This window comes from Ammospiza nelsoni, chromosome 2, assembly GCF_027579445.1.
Source record: "Ammospiza nelsoni isolate bAmmNel1 chromosome 2, bAmmNel1.pri, whole genome shotgun sequence".
NCBI lineage: Eukaryota > Metazoa > Chordata > Aves > Passeriformes > Passerellidae > Ammospiza > Ammospiza nelsoni.
This window is the reverse complement of record NC_080634.1, coordinates 20,474,533-20,495,550: the sequence shown is the minus strand read 5'-3', so window position 1 is coordinate 20,495,550 and position 21,018 is coordinate 20,474,533. Positions and strand designations below refer to the sequence as shown.

The 21,018-nt window shown below is 37.8% G+C and overlaps 1 protein-coding gene across 7 annotated transcripts in view; it reads right to left on the bottom strand.

Moving 5' to 3' along the window:
- PHLDB2 (pleckstrin homology like domain family B member 2) overlaps nucleotides 1–21,018 on the bottom strand; it is a 63,865-nt gene that overhangs the window by 10,852 nt on the left and 31,995 nt on the right. For 4 of the 7 annotated variants that reach the window (XM_059493036.1, XM_059493055.1, XM_059493044.1 and 1 more), the window contains 7 exons: nucleotides 16,572–16,700; nucleotides 12,849–13,004; nucleotides 11,986–12,096; nucleotides 11,159–11,248; nucleotides 7,858–8,001; nucleotides 6,140–6,280; nucleotides 5,456–5,555 (listed from right to left, as the gene is read on the bottom strand). In XM_059493036.1, the coding sequence (XP_059349019.1) occupies nucleotides 5,456–5,555; nucleotides 6,140–6,280; nucleotides 7,858–8,001; nucleotides 11,159–11,248; nucleotides 11,986–12,096; nucleotides 12,849–13,004; nucleotides 16,572–16,700 (871 nt within the window). The remainder of the gene's footprint in view (nucleotides 1–5,455; nucleotides 5,556–6,139; nucleotides 6,281–7,857; nucleotides 8,002–11,158; nucleotides 11,249–11,985; nucleotides 12,097–12,848; nucleotides 13,005–16,571; nucleotides 16,701–21,018) is intronic. The other 3 variants (XM_059493071.1, XM_059493064.1, XM_059493078.1) reach the window with 3 other exon arrangements.

Genomic DNA, 21,018 nt, shown 5'->3' with positions numbered 1-21,018 from the left:
ATAATACAGGCTGCTTCTTACAGAATCATAGTTACTAGTATAGAGTTACTTTACTGGAGTTTTGAAATTGCAGTTCATCCTATGGAATTGAAGCAGATCCTTATAGCTCAATAATTCTGAAGAAAAATAAGGTTCATGCAAAGGTTCTTTTGTTATTTTTCCACAAAAACATTTTTTTCTGAAAAGTCATCCTCCTTGAACACAGGGAACTTTGGCAATGTGTCCTTTAAAAATGTCTCTTCACAATTATTTTTATCTCATGTCTCCATTGCTCTTTAAAGTAATGCAGACTTTGAGAGAGGTTGTTGAGCTTGCCTGATGAGGAAGAGTTGTCATTTTAACTGCTGAAGTATTTTACAGTGCCCTTTAAGATTGTTTCATCTATTGATTACAAATGCAACTGCACTGCTCATTTTTTCCTTCAATGAATGCAAGTAGTGAGACTTTCTAATAGTTGTGATCGTTAGGTTTGTAATATTGTCTGCACATTTCTGACCCAAATTCTGAGCTGCTGGCAGAGCTGGAGATTAAGAAGGATTGACAGACTACACAAAAACCTCACATTCTTACAGGAAGGCAGCCACTGACATTCCACATATTTAAGATAAACAGACATGGGAAAAATGCAGACAAATGTACAAATGCAGCAAGGTCCAGATACAAATTTTTACTAGACACCATTAAGACACTGATGCATGAAATCATGAAGGCATGCTTAAAGTGCAGTGTTCTTCTGCCTCATTCTCATTGCCTATCTGTGCATACCAAGTTACTCTCTGGTATTTTTTGCCAAGCCAGAGCTGGGAGAGTCCCAGTTCAGAGAGCCAACAACTGCAGCTATCTGAAAAGTGTGTCTTCAGCTGAATAATTAAAGCATGTCATTGAAGAAACTGTGCCCTACAAGCATTTCCAAGGTAGTTTTCTCCTCACTTCCCTCTGTACCATACAAGGCTTTCTTGGAGATAGTTAAAGCTGGTTTCTAAGGAAACTAATAAGACTCACTTGCCATTTAAAAGAACGCTGAATTTAAATCAAAAATTCAGTTGCATTGATTAGTAAAAGAGACAAAAGGGACACAAATACACCTCAGCAGTCATAAATAATAACATCACACAACACAGGTGTTACTGATTCACATATGTGGTTTGCTTTTTCCCCCTTATTTTGGCAAATGCTTCTGTTATTGCAGATAAGCAATTACCTTTCATACGTGAACCTTTGGAATGACTAATTGCTCCTGTGAAATGGTTATCAATGATTCATTAATGAAAGAGAGAAAAAAATAAATTACTGAAAAATTTAATTAAAATGCATGTTTTTCTGATGAGCCCTCTACAAATCCTTGCCTACTCAGAAATTTTAATTCCGTATTTTATATTTCACTGCAAAATAAACCCGTCTAAAAGACATAGAGCAGCATAGCAATGCTACAAACACTCTACCGCTTAAGATAAAGAACCCATTTTTGAAGAAGACATTTATTAGTCAAATTTATGCAATCATGCAAATATAACTAAACAGTGGAAGAAATCAACATTTCTTAGGTTGCAAAATGAGATGCATTCACAGAAACAAAGCATAATTCAGTGTTCATCTTTTATCTTCATGCTGTAAGCAGCACGAACCTCAAAGCCGAGGATCAGCTGTGAACCAGCACCACAAGGCTTCACAACTGACCTACCTCCATTACAGCCACATGCACATACTAGGCAGCTACAGTCTGTTGTTTAAGGAATTTATAGCTGCTCAGGTGCCTATTCACTCAACATGCACTTAAAAATATTTGACTCCATGTAAGATCCAGTACTTAACTAAAATTTCCCACAAGCTAAGATTTTATCAGTGAAGTCTAACCTGATACCAGAGCGAAAATATTTGTTGTTGCATTGGTTTTACTACAGAGTTCCACTGCTCTGCAGCAAACCTGTAAACAGTGTTAACCTTAACAATGTTAACAGCCATACCGTTGAGAAAAATATTGCAAAAACCCATAAAGCCATGTCATCAAAGAAAAATACTCCAAAGAAGTTACTGCAGAATTACAAACTCCAAATATACACCACAAAATTATAGTGAGGGTAGAACTAAAAGTGAAAGCTGTTATTAAAAGTTGCACTGTCAAGTATGTAAAAAACCCACTAGTATTTTATGAAAATGATCCCATTACATTTTTCTTTTATTTTTCTTTTATTCGTATTCTTTCTTCTTTCTCTTTTTTTTCTTCCCATTTGTAAAGACTGACATTAACATGTCAAGATACATTTGTTGTCTGGAAACATGCCAAAGTAGGAAGCTCAAGTCTGTCTACCTTGTCACTGTCACTCACAGAGCTGCAAAGATTTTTGAATTTTCTGCTCTACTTGTGTGGCTATGAGCAAAGAAGCAAAAAATTAGGCCTGTGCAGCGCCATAGCTCTGCAGATATTAGCATGAGTCAGAAGTTTTTGTTGTGGCAGGTTATTTGACAGCAGGAAAAAAGAATTTTTGAAATGCTGTCATTATTTAACAATTATTTACAAGTTTTTCAAGAGTCTAGGAACTGCTTGATAGTGCTGATGCAACTGGTACTTTTGCAAAAATATCACATGAAGAATACAGCCAGGGAAGGGGATATTTTCATACCTCTTCTGTTTTTTCCTGATTTTGACAAGAAAAAGACTGAAAAACAAACAAAAAAGGCTGACTCCTTTAAAAAGTTTCTAGATTGTTTGTACAAATATCCCTTGCTTGCAGTATATTTTTTTTTTAATACAGAGCTTAGAAAGGACACAAATAATCATCTTATTGGTACGTAAGTTCTCTGTCCCGACAGCTTTGTTCCCAGCACTGTGTCTGGTCTTACACCTTAACTCCCAGCTAACCATTTCTTCTTTCCTTCTGGAGTCCATCCTACAGTCAGGGGGACTGCACTGGCTAACCCTCCCTCCTTGTGCAAGCTTCTGGCACGCAGCACTCCCTGGGAGCTCCAGGCATCCACCTGTGCAGGGTGAGGTCTCGAGTTGGTACCAAACAGCAGTTTCTTCATTCTGTTTTTGCATATGGTTTGGTTACAAAGACATGTCCACAGGAGGTCAGTTTATAAATACAGTCTGTCAAAAATACCTCATGAATGACTGCTAAGAAATACCTTTTCCACTAATGATTTACAACAAATATGTGTCCTGTAAAACATTTAAGTTGCCCTTAACTCAGGCTGTGATTACTGACTGTGACTGTTTCTTTCAGTAACAATTCTTGAACTCCTATGACTGAACATGGTTTGGTAATCCTAGAATAAGGACTGTTTATTACTTTGAAATCCATGAAAATATTTATTACTGCATCCAGCCTAAAATTTATTCATAGATATTGCTTGTTCCTGCATAAAGAAAATGAGAATGAACTCCATGTTAAAACCCAAGAGGCTGTTCTTAATTTCCTGATTTCACTTTTAACTGTCCTTTTTTTTCAGCTCAGAATTTTACAGTTATCTTCTTGGACTGAAATAAGAAAAACCAGAGAAAGCATATTGGAGAAAACTCACTTTGGACCACGACTAGTTTTGTGATAACACTCGGATAATATCTTTAAACCAGCTGAGCTGCTACTGCCTCCAGCCAGCCTTGAATATACTTGTTTTCAGATCTACATGCACACACCAGAACATCTGGTCTAGAAATTTGCTCGATGCTGTTGAGCTCTAAGGAGCACAGGAAGGTACTAACACCACATCTGGAGCACATCATCCTCTTTGGATAGCAGTGTGTGGGTCACTGCTTGATAGCCAGGGCTCCAGACTGAGTGGATAAAGTGGCATTTGTCGTGTGAGACCCTGTCTTCCCACTGAACCCAGTTCCAGTGCACTGGATGCAGCTCTATACCCAAGGTATCAGGAAGCCAAGACACCCATGTTGTTTGCAATAGATCACCTTGGAAAACTGACAGAGTGAAAACTGATGGAGTGAAAGACCTGTCAATTGTGGAAAGAAACACAACTCACTACACATGACAGGTAGAGAACACTTTTTATCTATTCATCACCTTTTTTTAGGTGAACAACTAACTTTTGGAGCAGGAAGATTAGAGAGCTCATATTTATCACTATAATCAGTCTCTATACATTTACAAAGTTCTATTGATTTGTCAGCATATCTTCTGAAAAGTATTCAGTTATCCTGAAAAGGCAAACCTGATCTACCTGATCTACAGGACTGCTGACATAGCAGTCTGACTTGATTTTACAGAAGTATTTCCAATTTTAAATACTTGATCTCTTGTTAGAGTTTAGCCAAAACATCCCTCTTGATTTTCAGACTGAAATAACATCGCAATGATGACTTTGAACATAATTGCCAGCTATTCCACCTTCACACACACATTACATCGAAGACACTTTCCAAGCCGAGCATGAAGCTCCTTTTTTATTGCACCTGAAATATGTAAAGATAAGTTAGCCACAACACTGCAGGTTTCTGTAAGGCCTGCTGCATTGCTAAAGCTCAAAACCAACAAATCACAACAGGATCAGCTCTGGAAAGGAGCATGTCATGATCCTTTTCCAGCTTGCTTGTTCCATCCCTGTGTTGAGTCATCTTTGTGCATATGACTGACCTCAGTCACTGCGACCTTTAACAGCTGCAAGCTCTGACAAGTCCTGTAACAATGAGATGGATCTAGCTCAGCTCAGGCTCAGTTAGTGTAGCTCTACACAAGGACCTCTTGCACTGGTATCGACAATGGTGATGCAGATGCTGGAAAGAAAATAAACTGACAGATGGCACCAAGGAGTGCCTCTTTTTGAAGATGGGATACTTATGAATGATATGTCTCAGTAAAGCAAAAAAAATGTATGTACCAACTCAAGTCAACACACAGCAGACACAGAATCCCATAGCCTACAAGATCATGTTTCAGAGGTGTAGTTTTTTTTGGATCCAGAATTGCTGAGTTCCTATTAACAAACCCAGCCATCTATCAACAACAGAACAGCTCTCTCCCTTTGTGTTTTGTAGCCTAAATATTTAAGACCACTTATAATATCACAGTCACAGCTTCTCAAAGTTATCTCTCTCTGCGGAATTTATCCAGACAAAAACATGTGCCTGTGAAAAACAATTTTTAAGATCCCAACATTAAAAAAAAAGGGAAGAATAAGAAAGAATGTAATATAGTGCTTCAAAATCACTTGCAGAAATTACCCAGCTAACATAATGTGTATTTTCAATATAGTTTTCTTTTTTACGAGATTATATTTGGTGACCATGCACTTAAAAACTACACATGTACCTACATCATAATATTAACCTCTTACTATGCCAATATAAAAAAAATGAGTTACATTTGGAGCTTGTTTTTGTCACCAAGAAGTAAACTTTTATTTTGCAGACCTGTTGGTCATAGCAACACTAGTTTCAGGCTTATTTTTGAAAAATGAAACACTAATTTTAAAAAGAAATGCAACAATTAAAAGGTCTTACCTTTGTGCATCCTTCTTGACTCCGACTCTTTGGTCATGGTTGCCAGGCAGTGAGGAAGTACGCTGCCACAGCTGTTGCTCTGTCCTAATGGTAAATGTCCCTGCAGGAAATTTTGTAAATATGTGCTTAAAATTGTATTTCAAGATTATTTTTTTTTTTTAATCAGCAATGGCAAAATAATGTGCTTTTTCATGGATATTAGTGTCATGTCATATCAATCAGCCAGCTGTGTACAGTGTCTATTAGGCCAAAATGTTTTCAAAGCAGTACCTCCACCCTCCTGCTGTTTGCTGACTGACCACATCAAAAATAAAGAGTATTTCTCCTTTATATATAACTTTATCTTTACCATTTAGAGGCCTTCAGTAGGAAAGAAAACAACAAGTTGTGTCTCTAGAATCAATTTAAACCAGTCAAAAAATATAATCCTTGATATAGAAATTGTGTATTTATGATTAATGTTCTACAGCTCAGCATTTCCAGAAGTCAGAAGAATGGCCGAAAGTACAGATGCTTTCACATACATCCCCATTTGTTAATGATCCTCAAGTCATCTCATAGTCAACTTCAGGTGTGAATTTTGGGGGGTTACATAATGCTTAGGGCGCTACGCAGCCTTCCCTGTAACCCAATGCAGGATTTCCTGCAGAGGCTGGAAGGCTGTAAATAGCAGCAGGCACGTACTTTGTTTGCAATGTTGCGTCCCAGCGTGGCGCTGTTGAAGTGGGGAGACATGGATGGGGTTGTTTTCTTGCGGGGCAGAGTATCGCTCAGGTACGTGCCCTCCCTGTGCTGCTTCTTGCGCTCCTCCAGGTTTCTGAAATGCTTAATGGGGAATTTGTTACAGTTTTGATAAAAAGAATTGATGCACTTGCTCAGTTATACTCTATACGGACAATACTGATAGTCTGGAAAAAACAAAATCTAACATACAGAGCATCTCCGACTTCACAGTGCTTTCCATCACATAAAAATCATACTGATTTTAAAAATGTGTTAAATTCATGTGCACATTGTATGTACATGTCCCTGTACCTTTTCTTTTGTGTTAAATATTCAAGTCTAGTGTACAAGTGGAACCCAATTATAAAGGAAAACTTTTCCTTAGAAGTTATTCTAATTAATTGGTGGCTTAAAAACAATACGACTTTTGAAAGGCATTGTTCAAATGTATATGAAAAATTAATTTAGGATTTCACACATACATTATTGCTGCAAGTCCTCTGAAAGTTACAATGAGTCCTGAATATTAATATTTGCCTCTGCATTATAAGGTGAATTTTTTTCAGACACATTCTATAATAGATCATGTTAATTTTTAAATGAGCAGTCCGTCAACTTAGAGTATCACACTAAAGTTCTCATGTATAAATCAAATTTGTGGCCATCATATCAAAAGCAAACAAAACAAAATAATCACAATTTATCAGCTTTGAATCTGTTACCTGTTGTTCCCTGCAGTGTTTCTTAGCTGGCAGAGGTGGAGGTGTATCAGATAAAGGAATAGGATCTACATGAGTAGCCATGACCTCAGGCCAATGGACTGATGGAAGTTGAGCAATAGAGCGAGGAGAAAGAGAGTGAGGAAATACAAATCCAGAACAGAGAGGTGATCTTAGCTTTATAGAAAAAAGAGAAATTACACACAGAGTTTTCTTTTTGGAATTTTTCAAAAGATATGGCACATAAAAGCTGCAGTTTTAGCACTGTGTTTGTTGGAGTGTTTAGCAGGAAGGATGCAAGCATGCATCCTGTCATGGTATACTGAGCTACCAGAAGCAGCAAACAAATGCCAAATTCTAAATCAGTTTCTGACGTTTTGCAATGCAAAAGTAAGTGGGTTTACAATTATAAGGTTATTCCATTCCTTTAAAAGGGGATTTGTTTAAAATTTCACAAAGAATGAGGAAGAGAAAGTAAGCTACAAAACAGACTGGACAGACTCCATGGAATAGCTAAGATGGGTAGAAGCTATTAATCTCCCACAACTATTCAAGATAGTCTTCTACCACCTTACAGGGGGAAAAGAAAAAGAAGCTACAAAACAAAATGAACACCTGAACACCACTAATCAAGTTGTCATAAGCTTGTCCACAGATGGTTTCCCAAAGGTGCAATACATTGTAGTGTTGGGCAGGCAAAGTTTGTTGCTTAGTGCTGCTTGGGTCATAAGAGTTCATGTTTTTTGGCCTTCAGGGTCCCATCTACCTCATCAAAGACACCTTAAAGCTGGAGCAGTCATTCAGCTTTACTATTAACCTGTTATCTAACTTGGTAACTTGCAGAGGCAGTTTGCTTTAGGGTCAGTTTGTTACATGTTGAATTACCAAAAAAAAAAAAAAAAAAAAAAAGGCAGCCATGAAAGAACAATGCAAACAAAGGGAAATGTCTCTCAAACAAACCTCTTTATTTTGTGGCTGGCTCGTCAGCACAGCCGTGGAAGGCTCAGTGGCAACTGCTTCAACATCTGAGGGGGTCTGAGTGGAAGGGGATATATTCGTGGAATTGCCATACAGCTCACTAATTTCACTTACACAGATATAGCCCTAAAAGGAGGAATTCAGAAATTAAAAGCAGCAAAAGCCAATAAAGACATGCAAGAGTATTAATGTTCCCAGTAAAATGAAAGTTAGTTTAGAGTGATTCAGCCAAATCTTTGTTATCATTGAAATACTTAATCATAAATAAAATAAAATTAGCATCAAGATTTTTGAATGTTAAATACTTGGATTCTGAAAATTGTTCTTAATTTAATTCCAGAAACATTTGTCTAATCAAAATGCAAATGAACATTAAGTGTCCAAAAGATTTTACTAAAAGGCAAATACCGTTTAGAAATTATATAGCTCTTTCTCAGGAAAGCAGACTGGGTAAAATGGAAGAATAAATCTTATTCTGAGATCTTAATTTTTTTTGTTTCTGATTAAATAACCTGATTTGTTTCTTGCCTAAATATTAGGCTAATTTGAGTAAATCAAATTACTAACAGAATTGAGAAGAACTTCTATAAGGACAAGCTGTTCTCAGAAATTACACTAACACATCTTCCATTTGCATTGCCTGGAAGACACTTCTAACTTTTGTTACCAGAAGAACCAGGTAAGATGCTGTTAGTGTTATCCCGCAGCCATCACTATTTGCTTTTATTTTTTTTTTTTTTTAATTAAGCAGTCATACAGAAAGTGATAGACTGAGGCATGGCATGAACATCAGTGTGCTGCTACCTGCTGAGATTTATGCAAGCAGATTTAAGATATGAGGGCGAAATGTGGTTATTGCATGTATTTCGGTGTTAACTGCACAAATGTTTTTTAAAAAGTAAAATATGGATTCTAATCCATTGTGCATAGGATACCAGGTTTTAAAAAGTAAAATGTCCTAATTTCTAATCCATAGAAAACAAGGCTATACAAAAGTAAGAGTAAATCACTCTTGAAGCAATGCCATAAAGGAGAGCTAGAAATATGATTATTTTTAAATCAAGATGTAAAGCTGCTTTCACACTGATAGTGTCTGGCAAGGGCTGTGTTTCTATTACTGCACCAACATATACTTCGGAAATTCTGTAAGAGAAGGCACAGACTGCTATACTACTACTTCTTTTTAGAAATGCCTAAATTTACCAATGATCATAGAAGACAACTTGAAAAGTAATATCAAGATTATCTATGAGCATAATTTTCAATGTATGATATCAGTTAGTTCAGTCATAGAAGACAATCCTGTAAAATTATGTATCATACAGTGAACAAAGCACTCTACAAATAGGAGGCAAATCTTAACTCTCATATTATTTGATGAGCCTTTAATTGAGGAAACTGGCTAAGATACTAAAGTTTATCTCTCAAAGCATATGACTACAGTACAGTAAAATAGAATCCAGAATGAATTAACAAAAAATTGCTTAACCATCTTGTAGTGGCAGTTTATCAGTAAGCAAAACTCAGCAATTCTGCAATGCAATATTGTGTTAATTATAAAGATATAAACACTTTCACCTTTATATGAAGAGCATTCAGTTCTGACTCACAATGCCAGTGAGGATTTAGAAGGGGAATAAAAAACTAAGTAAGGAACAAATGACTGCACTTTGCACTAGCTCAGACCCCTGCTACATTTAATTAAATAAATGGTTTCAAGTCAGATTAGTCATCCAAGTAATTTTTTCAATGCTGAACTTTTAAACAGCATTAATTTTCCTTGCTTATTTAAGTAGTGGGATAAGCACCCTGCTTCTTTACCTAAGGCAGCGTTACTCTTGCTGTGCAGGCTGTGAGCCAGCTCACAATGGATGGCAGAGGCAAATGTGTGCTTTAGTGAAGAGGGCTGGCAAACATTGGACCACAGACTCAACTGATGCATAGCAACCCTATGGTGAAATGAACTGCTGTTTCAGCAGTCTCTGTAAGCCTGTCTTTGGTGCCTGATTTTCCAAAGTGCCAGCGCAGTCAGAGAAGAATTAAACTGGACCAAGACAAACATGACATCTGGCAAAGGTGTTTTTTTGTAGGACAGAGCCTATGGAAACACTGAGAATGAAACCGATAACTCTTGCTGTTCCTTCTCTTATTTGCCTTGGAGTAAGTCCTGACTGACTTCACTGCGGTGATCAGACTGACACCATTAAATTATCCATTTCTTTTTAAAAAGAGTGTAGCCTCACTTAATGTAGTTGCAGTTTGAAGTATGTGAGTAAACTGTGTGTGAGAACTGTGTGTGAGAAAAACCAACCAGACAGCACCCACTCTCTAGTGAGAGAATGGGCAGATCCATCTCAAAAGGAAAAAAATGAAACTTAGACTTGCCAGATGTTCTGGTGGGAGGACAGATGTCCAGGTCAGAACACAACCTAGGACGCTGAAAATCTAAGCAAGAAAGGAAGGGTGCTCAATCCCACTGACAAGTGAAATTGCACACTGGGAACTTGGAGATCATAAAAGCAAGACCCCAGTTCCCAGGTACTGAAAGGTTGTGGTTGCTTTAGACTTCGAGAGCCCAACTTCCCAGAGTGGCACCTACATCATCCTTATATGTGGCAGACCTTGGTCAGGGCTTCAAGACAAGCAGATCCAGCAAGTTCAGTCAGAACTCTTAAGAAGAAGTTAATGAAGCAGCCACATATGCCTGTCAGTGTATTTTAAATGCTAAATTTTCTGCTTCCTTTAACTGTTCAAAAAAAGTGAAATAAATAGCTCAATACATATCTTAGAACCACAATAGCTTGAAGTCTTCAAATCAATGCTTTTTAAAAAGAACAAAATGTACATTTGTCATGCTTTAGTAAAGGGTCTTAGAATGAGGAAGCGAGGCAATAATAAAATCTACAGTGCAAAAATAAGACCAAATTGTATTTGTACTTGAACAGTTATTCCCAGATCTAATTCTTCTTTACTTCAATGAGGTTTGATTGTCTATTTTGAGAAAATTAGACATACACGCACACTCCACACACATAAAACCAATAATTTCTCCACAGCAAGAGATTAAAACGATACCAGTTACATTTGGAAGAATGTCAAGAGAAGCTATTTTTGCTCACTAGTGAATCTAGCCTTCTACGAATAAGTTTAAAAAATGGTATGAAATTATTTTGCAAAGATTTGATGACTAGGACTTCACTCAATACTACATACTGAAGTGCTTTTGTATGAGGCATTATTAAAAGTTAGTTATGGTAACGTCAAAAGCAGAGAAGCTCTTTACCTCTTTCAGACTATTGGGACTGACAGGAAATCCTTTTTCTCCAGAAAGTGTGGAATATTTCTTTTCCAGATTACAGAGATTTTCTTTTTCCTGTTAAAACCAGACATTTTATATTAAATAACAAAAGCCAAGTAGTGAAAATAAATGTTAGCCATTTCCTTTACTATGTGAAGAAGCACACTGGGATACAAGACTGAAACTACATAGCACATAGCAGAGCTTCAGCTTCATCCTTTTAGAACAGAACTGAACAAAATTGGAGGTACAGAACAACAAACAAATAAAATGCTTTATTTAACAACTACAGCCAAACCAGGTAAGTGCTCCTTCAACGTTTTGAAAATGATGATTCTGCTTAGTGAGCTAAACATAGTTTCTCTCATGATTAAAAGCAAAATATAAAATGGACATGAAGGGTTCATGACAGCTTCTTATTAACCAGACATTAGCTGATGAGCAGTAGCTCATCTCATGGCCTCACAGGGGCTATTAAAGCCAAAATCTGAGCACTCTGTGCAGAGTCCCACTAGCCACAAAGGGAACACAGGCTTCCAGCTTTAGCATGTGGGCGGGTGCCTCTGCTTGAATCCTTGGGAAAGAGGGCACCTCTAAAACACTCTTGATTATCAAATACCAGCAGTGTTTCTCTTAAGAACACCTGCTGACTGACTGCAAAAGATTTCCTTTTTTTTTTGAAGGTGAATGTCTGTCACATTATTACCAACTTGCTGTCTTTTGCACAACTGATGTTCTTCTGCTCTACATTCTTTTATTCTATGAAAAGCTCTTTTATTGCCAAAAATGTTTGAAAGACAAAAAATACTTACCCTTTGCAGCATCATAATTAAGTTGTTTTTCTCTTTTACAAAATGATCTTGTTCTCTTTGTGCTTGTTGGACAATATGATTGGCTTGTTTTTTGAGAGCAGAAACCTTTTCCTAATATAAGAAAATCACAATTTACATTATTTATTTTCAAATCTCAAGACAACCTGCAGCAAAAATCCTGCTCATGAAAGTTCACTTCATATGCATGGCTAAGCAGCAGGAAAATAAGTTTGTACAAGACAGCTCACTGCTCTGAAGGAGATAAATAAGAATTAGACAGTAAAGAGAAAACTTATTCAAGAGACAAAGGAATAATTGCATGTATTCTTTGATAATATAGTGACAAGCATCCATATACTGAACAGAACTGGTTATTGATCCAACCTGTGATTTCTGAAAAAAGTGGTATGAATTGATTGAGATAATACCTTTCAAACTGATTTTTAAAATGACTGTCTTTTCTTAATCTGGTGTTCTACTATTATTTTAACAAAACCATTTAACAGAAAAATCATTAACAAGCCTAAAATTACTGCAGTTTTGTCCAGAGAGTACAAATCTCCTTTCTTAAAGAGGAAAAAAGAAAAAAACCAAAGCTTTGGTGCTTTTTTTGAGCAAATTAAGGGCTTTGATTTTCATATGAAATATGTAAACAGGGCATGAAATGTTACTTATTTCTTTCTTCTTGGATAAGGATATTATTTGATCTATGTGGGATGCCACTGGGCCATTCTCTGCTTCAAAAACTCGTTCAAAGTGGAATGTTTTGCATTATTTCTTGCAGATAGGCAGGTTGTAGATCCCTTTCCTTGCCCTTATGCTCAACAACAAAGAACAAATTAATCGAGTGTTGATGTTGTTACCTTTCTACTGACAATGCTGCGCTGATATTCAGCGACTTCATGCAGGAGCTGTTGTGTCAGATTTTCCTTCTCTTCATCTAACCTGCTTTCGTGTTCAAGCTGCTGAAATTCTAAATCTTCAAAGTGTTTGCTTTCTATGTCCAGAATATCAGCATCCTTAAGGAAAAAAAGGAAAAGGTAATATAAAAAAACATAATAATGCTTTTGCTGACACCACAGTAGAGGTACTTACAAACACAAACATCAACCTAAAATTATATTTATCTATTTCTAACAACATGTCTCACCAGGATCTCAATACTTTTAATGACCTTCTTGCATAATAAGAGAATAAACAGGGCTAATTATTGTTTTGATATTGCTTTCTCCATCAACTCCTACTGTGCCTCTTGCTAAGAAGCATCTGCACTGTGAGGGAGCTGTTTTGCAGCACTCAGAGCAAGTGCAGCCTCCCGAACTGGCTGGGCTCTGCTGTAGCCTGGCTGGGACACCACCAAAGCCTGAACCCACCTGGTGAGGTTGTCACATGCCAAACTCAGAGGAGATCTGCTTTCCAACCAAAAAGGACAAAGTATTGCACCAGTAACCTAGAGAACTGCACATGGAATTAACTGCTGAAAATTGCTCTCTGTGCAATTAGGGACTCTAGTCATCCACCCTAGCCAATAGGTACAGACAGTACTTCAGAAAATGTACCAGCAAATTTTTACGCATTCCCCTGAACTGATACCATGTGTTGTCAGAAAAAGAAGTCAAATGCTGCAGAAATGAACCAAGAAATAAGAACACACCTGCTTTCCGCTTAGGGATGATGAGATAAAACGCATGGTGCTTTTCAGCACAAGAAATGAATGCTAATCTTCCCTCCTGCAACATCTGTGCATTCATAATATGAATTCCTGCTTACAAGTTTCAGAGTGTTGAAGAAAAGGGTGTATTCAATAATTGCAGCATTAGTAAATGGAAAGGCTCTCTAAAACAGACACATGACTTGCTACACAAGAAAACCTACATCCTGGAAGAATGCAAACTTGTTCCTTTTCTTATTTCAACCTAAGGCAAAGATTAGTGGCCAAGCTAAGCTACTACTAAGACAGGTCTCTATAAAAGGAATTCAAAAGCAGATTCCAGTGTACCAGAGAAAGACACAGGATGCAGAAACTGAAGAATCCAAGTTCATACATGGAATACAAATATTTTCCCCTTACTCTCCAAAGACGTGCTCTTCACTTGTAGGAGATGGTGAAGAGATCAAAAGCAAAGGTGTTGGGTAAAATTTACAGGAAAGCAGTTACCTACAATACAGAACTAACCAGACACCTTCAGCATCCCCAAAAATACCAAAAGGCTTTGCCTGGGCCACGAGAGTCAGTAAATTTAGCCTATTGTACACAACAGTAATTGCTACTAAGGCAATAGAACAGACTTCAGAGAAGGCAACTGATGATGAAAAAGCCAACTGGGGGCCTTTAAAATACACTTCCTGCCCAACAGGGAGAGTATATATGTGTTTCAGGTACAAGGAAGCAAGAATTCGGAATTCGTTATCTGCCCACTACAACCCCAACTCCAGCCCCACCCTGCAGCCAACTGCTACAGTGAAATTGGCTGCCCACTTCCCTGGGCAAAAATTACTGAAGCCCCAGAGAACCCTCAGGGAATTGGTCTCATTCGTGCCTTCTTTGTTGTCAGTAAAGTAGCACAACAGAACATGATGCAGACTAAGGTATTTCACATGATGGTTTGGGTTGGAAGGGACTTTAAAGATCACTTCATTCCAAACCCCTGCCATGGGCAGGGAACTTTACATTAGACTAAGTTGCTCAAAGTCCCATCCAAAGTCCCTAACTTTTAACATTTTCACAGATGATGAGCCTACAAGTTTTCTGGCCACCTGTTCCAGAGCCTTACCAACCTCTGTGTAAAATATTTATGCCTAACATCTTATATGAGCCTCCCCTCTTTCAGTTTAATGTGATTGGGTTATCACTACCTGCTCTTTTAAAAGGTGCCTCTCCAATTCTGTAGAAGACCCCTCTAGGTACTGGAAGGAGCTGTAAGGACTCCCTGGAGCCTTCCTTTTCCAGGCTGAACGCAGCTCTCTCAGCCATTCCTCACAAGAGCAAGGCTCTAGCCCTCTGGTCATCTTTGTGGCCTCCTCTGAACTCACAAAGGTCCATGTCCTTCTTTTGTTGGGAGCCCGTTATTTTTCAGGAAGATATTTTCTCTATTTTGGGTAAAATACTTACAATCATTTCACGACTGCTCTCACAGTTTGAGATCAGTTTGAAGCTACTGGGCACTAATTCAGTGATAACTTTTACTGCATTGACCACAGCAGCCACAGCAAACTCCCACTGCAACTGGCCTACAACAATATGCAATAGAACTAACTGGACACAACCATACCCCCACATTTCAAGTTTTGTCGCACTTTCAAATCCAAAATCATTATTAAGACGACTTGCAAGGAACAAAAATCATTAAAAAAATAATTTAAAAAATTTAACCAAACAGACTTCTAGAAGCATCTTGGTGGTCAGTAGTGAAAAGTGATTTACTACCATCCCACAGCAACAAGACTGCAGCATCTCATGAATCAGTACATTCAAGCATGCGACTTCAGAGGAAAAGCTTCCTTTCCTTTTAATATGTATGAGACATTACATAATACTCTTCCTTTTTTTAAGAAGAGATTTTTTTTTTAAGAATTATTTTTAAGATAATACACAAAAGTTTTAAGTGTCTCAAAACAAGCAAACTTTCTGTAGCAACTGAGAATTTAACATTGTTCTTTCCAAAGCTGGGCATTTTTTTTGAAAAAACAAAATAGAATTCTGTGAATAAAATAGAATAATCTAAAGAGTATTTCCTATAAAGCAGAAAAAGTCCTTTTTTCATTATTGCTATTACACCCTTTATTCCCAAGACAGAAAAAAAGATTTAACTTTTAGATGGCATCTTGAGCGTCCCATACTGATGCTTCTAAAATTATTTTCCCCACCTACTAAAGCTAACTATATGTGCTGTATAACCTACTTAAGGCTAATGAATATTAAGACTTTTTCACCGAAACTAAGGGTGCTTTCACTGCCAATATTCTATTTTTGTTTGCTTACAAATAATACAAACTAAAAATCAAGTTGCAATTAGACTTTATGAAAAGTTAATTTATACCAATGTGAAGCTGTTGGAAATACAGAACAAAATAAAGCTATTTTAGCAAGTGGTAAAATCTTCAAAATTAACTTTTCAAACTACAGTTAAGGCTAACAGCTAAGTTATATATTGAAAAAAAAGAAGTTATCCATAGCTTCACTGAAATGGTAATTTACTGGCCAATTTCTTTCTTTGCTCACACAGATAAAGAATGATGTTCCACCATCCATCTAAACATCACAACAGTTTCCAAATAACCCAGTAGGCCTAAAGGGCTAATTACAGGCAAGTGATGCAAAGCTTTAGAAACATTCAACACCAAATAATTTCTAATCCACACATTTGCATGTTACTTGTTTGCACGCATATAATCTATTACAAGCATTCCACAAAAAACCACAAGCCATAACCCTCATGACTGTTACAATTCTAAGCTGCAAATATGTTCAGGCACTGGATACTTGAAAGAGAAAATGTTACACTTAGCTAAAAAAAAAAAAAAAAAAAATTAAAAATCAACAAAATTTAAAAAAAAATAGTGCAATCTTGAAACTTGCTACTGACCCTCTTCAGCTGCTGCTGTAAGTGTTCCCTCATGGATTCAGGGCAATTATCAAGCTGCGTCTTCTGCTCGGAGTAAAGCTCCTGAAGCCTCTCTAGTTTTTCCCTCTCAGCATCAAGTTTTAACTTTTCCTGAAGCATGAACCAGAAAATAAAAACAATTACCTTCAAACCCAAGCAGTTGTTAGTGATTATGACAGTGTGTGGCAAAACCTTACTAAACAGTTGAACCATGCAGGTCAGAAACAGAAACCTTGTTAGTTGAAATGCAGTGGTGGGACGCAAAAGAATCAAAGCAAAACATTCATAATTTTAGTGGGGGTGATTATTTCTCTCCCTCATCACTGTGCTGTTAAAGGCCCCTTGCCCAAACACTTGTCTCACTTAATGTAAGAAAAAAAAAAAAATAAGGGAACTGTAGCCATGTCAGTGAGGTAACTGATGAAGCTGAGAAAGAGCAGCTTTTAGAAAACAAAGTAGATGGAAAATGACTGTAGTTTGGTAGTGAGAGAGAAATGGAGCTTCCTAGGAGAATCAATTTCATGCCTGTGTGGCTCTGTAGAGATAAATACATTTAGCAAACAGTGACAAGCCAGAATGAGACAGAGCATTATAAAGAAATAACTCTTGGCCAGGAAATCCTGTTGCAGCAGAAATATCAAGTGATGGAGCAAATTTGCTTCAGGATATAGGAACTGCAACCTGTCCATGGGGATCACAGGGGACAGCTTTCCTGGTCTCCTTCAACTAGTTCAACTTTCCTTTTGTTCCACTCAAGCAACAGTACTCAGAACACTGCTTCTCACCCTCCAAAGCCTTTGGCCTTTTAATCTTTGTAATCAAATACTACATTATTTACTGTGCAACACAGCTCCAAAGACTGGCTGCACATCACTTAAAGCTTGGCTGTAGACTGTTATTTATCTATGGACCAAAGTTTGGGAACCAATAAATCAGAGCACAGAGCATTTTTTCAATGTCTTTCACTGGCTGACATGGCAGATGCATTTTCTCAAATTCAGCAATTAATAACTGGAAAAACAATTTATGCCTGATATGCCAGGCAAAAATAATCAAGTAAGTTTCTGAAGCCAGGCTCTCTGCTATCTTGTAGCATCGCACCTGTAGAGCTCTCTTTTCCTACTTGTTGTTCGGTGGTAATGCATCTCCTTCCAGATGGTCTCTAGCTCTCCTTAATACTCAAAAATTAGTAGTATTCTGATTACCCCAAGAACAGTTGAGTTCTGTCACAGCATATACTCATTTCCACTCTTTCCAGTCCCAACTATTATTTAATTTTGAAATCAAATGTGTGGTACAGCAGGTACTGTATGATTGGACATTGCACCACCCTTTGCCATAGAGAAGCAATGTCTTTCAGTATACAGCACTTGCCATTTCAAACTGTGGGAAAACTTCCTCTTTGCTATGCCTGACATGTTTATCAAACCCCCATGCATGGCAGAGGTATACAAATAAACATTTATTAGCTGCCTGCTTTCTTTATGTTTTTATCTCTGAGTGGGACCAGGAGTGGAATTCAGTTCTCCCAGTATATAAAAACAATGGGAAGAATTTTTATACAAGTCCAATATCAACCAGAGTCCCAGCTCAATTATGTTCATTTACATGTGCAGCTTCTCAGTTCATACAATCAGATGAACATTATGCTGAACACAAGTAGATTTTATTAAGCTTGTGAAAATAGCAACTGAGCCAGCATATTTTATGACCTGAACTTCCTGTAGTAGCCTCTGTCTTACAACAGCAGGCATCAGAAATACAGAGGATGTAGCACAAGGGAGCTGCACAGTGAGGGAGAAGCATGCAACTCCTGTGATGTCACCTCCAGAGTGCTGTTCCCAAGAAGCCCCATTTGCTGAATCCTCCTTACTTCCAATACAGAAGGAAAGCTATGAATAAACTGATAGTTCCCCTACTCACAAACTCAATTGTCCATTTAACATTCAGCCCTCAGTCTTCCACCTTGTTTCACACTTGCCTTTTCTGCCCACCTAGCCATCCAAAGCAGCAAGGACTTCTCTGACCTTAGCTGCAGTGCCTCTGAAGCTATAAATAGCTCTCTAAATGTCTATGCACAGCTATAAGCATGCTCATTCATCAACAACCAAGTCCAACCTCGAGTGTGAGGAGACATCATCAAGGATAAAACTCCCTGAGAATCCTGCCGGAGATACTGTTACATGCCTCAAGAAATTAGAAACTTATTCCTTTGAGATTGAAAGCGATACTCATCTGGTCTATTTATAGCATAGGAAGTGCTAAGATTCCACCAAACTGGCTCCCTTCAAAATGTGCAGTCTTAACAGGAAATATCACTTTCAGCAATGAGAGGCATTACATGTTTGGCAGCTGTGGAGTTAAGTTCACTGATGTCTCAGGCTGTGCAAAGTCCATTTGATTTACAAAAAGCATTTAAATGCGAATGAGAAGAGAGAAGTGAATGAGAAATTTTTCATGCAGTGTTTTCTATAAGTGAATCAAGACAAGTTCTTCTAGAAGGGGAAATATTTGTGACCTTGCAAGCCAAATCTAATATGCAGCTGAGACAGGTCTGTGGCTGACTCCACATCTGTTTGCTCCAGAGCAACTGGCAGCACAGCTGAAACAGAACCCATGCTCCTGCTGCTCATGCTCATTTTACCGCAGGAGCTGGGACTTGGTTAATACCTCTCTGCAGTAAGCCCCAGTGTGAATGCCAGAGGCACATCAGCTGTAGTCTGGCTGATGTGATGAATTCTTAACATCCTATTTCCGGAGAAAACAAGTGCAACATCTGGTCTTAGCCTACTGCCCAACTTGGCCTATGGTCTGCCTCTACATGAACATTATGAACAAATGTGGGGTCAGCCCAAATACAAAGCAGGACTGATCAAACTTGGGATTTGATCATGCTTGGAGCAATGCTTGGATCAGTTTTGGAGGACTTCAGGGAATTGTGGAGGATAGCAGTAAAAAGAATTGACGTGTGACACTGTCCCCAAAGGCAGCGATGGGATGTCAGCAGAGGATACACAGTATGAACACCAACCATAGGTGATCAACACAGGTCAGAAAAGGAAACCAATCTTTAGATCTGGTAAAATTGATTTAAGGGCAAAGAAAGAGAAAAAAAACCAAACTGTATATACACAATACAACTCATAGATGATCATGACAGAGAGGAGAGAAAAGGATGGTATTAAAGGCAATCACAGCCCCTACAGGAATGGGAACAGGAAGAAGGAGAAAAAAAATTGCTCTGGTGCTGTCTCCAGTGGTTGACAATGCCCTATACCTGATCAATGCTGCTACTTTAAGCCTTAGTGGTTTTCCACACCCTTTCTGCAGAGAGCTGCTGCTTTTCAATTTGTCTTCCATCCCAGTCTGCTATTGCATGCAGGCTGGCTGGCTAAAACTGTAGACCAACATGTGGCTGCACGGACATATTCCCTGTGAACCAACCTTTCTGCATAAACTCATGGAAACTCTGAAGAAATTAAAGTAAATTGGACAAAATAGAGAAAACTTCTTGAAAATCTAGCTAAAAACTGGGCAAAACCTCCCTAAACAAGTAAGAACCCTATCATTTTATCAGCTCACTGTGATATGCATTGTATGGCTAGGTGATTTGAGCTTACTTACCAATGTTCCAAATCTCCCTGTCCTCCAAAATAACAAAAAAAAAACCCAAGACCCCCCCAAACAAACAAAAAAAAATCCCCCTCCAAACCCCAAGGTATGTGTTAATTTCAGAGAGAAATTGTAAAGAAGCCTACAAGGCAAATGAAATAAAAATCCCAACAAGCAGAATAATTCATTTTTCATACTTTCCATGATCTAGGTCTGAAATACTCCAGGATCTTCCTCAGTCCAACTCACCTATAAATCATCATGTTTTAAGGTAGCAACCTGTCATAAACCATACTAGACTTCAGACATGCACATTCAGTCCCTCTTACTATGGAATCAGCTAGTCTCACAAGTCTCACAGGTTTCTGAGAAATGTAATTACATATAACTGACCAGAAAACTCCACTGAAATAAAACAGTGTCTCCTGTGCAAACTGTACATGCTCCTTTTCTGTATTTTCTGACTACTCTTTCTTGCATTTCTCCATCTCTTTAAGGACAGATGCATGAAACTTGCCACAATTTTTTTCTTTGTCACTAAATTCCAGTCAGTTTCACGGCAAAAGCTATTAAGAGAAGAAAATAACAGGTATGCCAGGCATATGAAAATGAGCATAAGAAGCAGGTTGATAAGACAGAAGAAGGTGGTTCATAATAATTCTTTTTTCTGTATGAATGGTAACTAACTTATTACATACTGCCTAGCTCAGCTCCATCTTGAGCAAGCTGTGCTCAAAGTAATTTTGTCAAGATCTATAACTAAGCTCTTTCTCAGAGAGCTTCAAGCTGTATCTGTCAAATTGTGTTAGTAAGGACT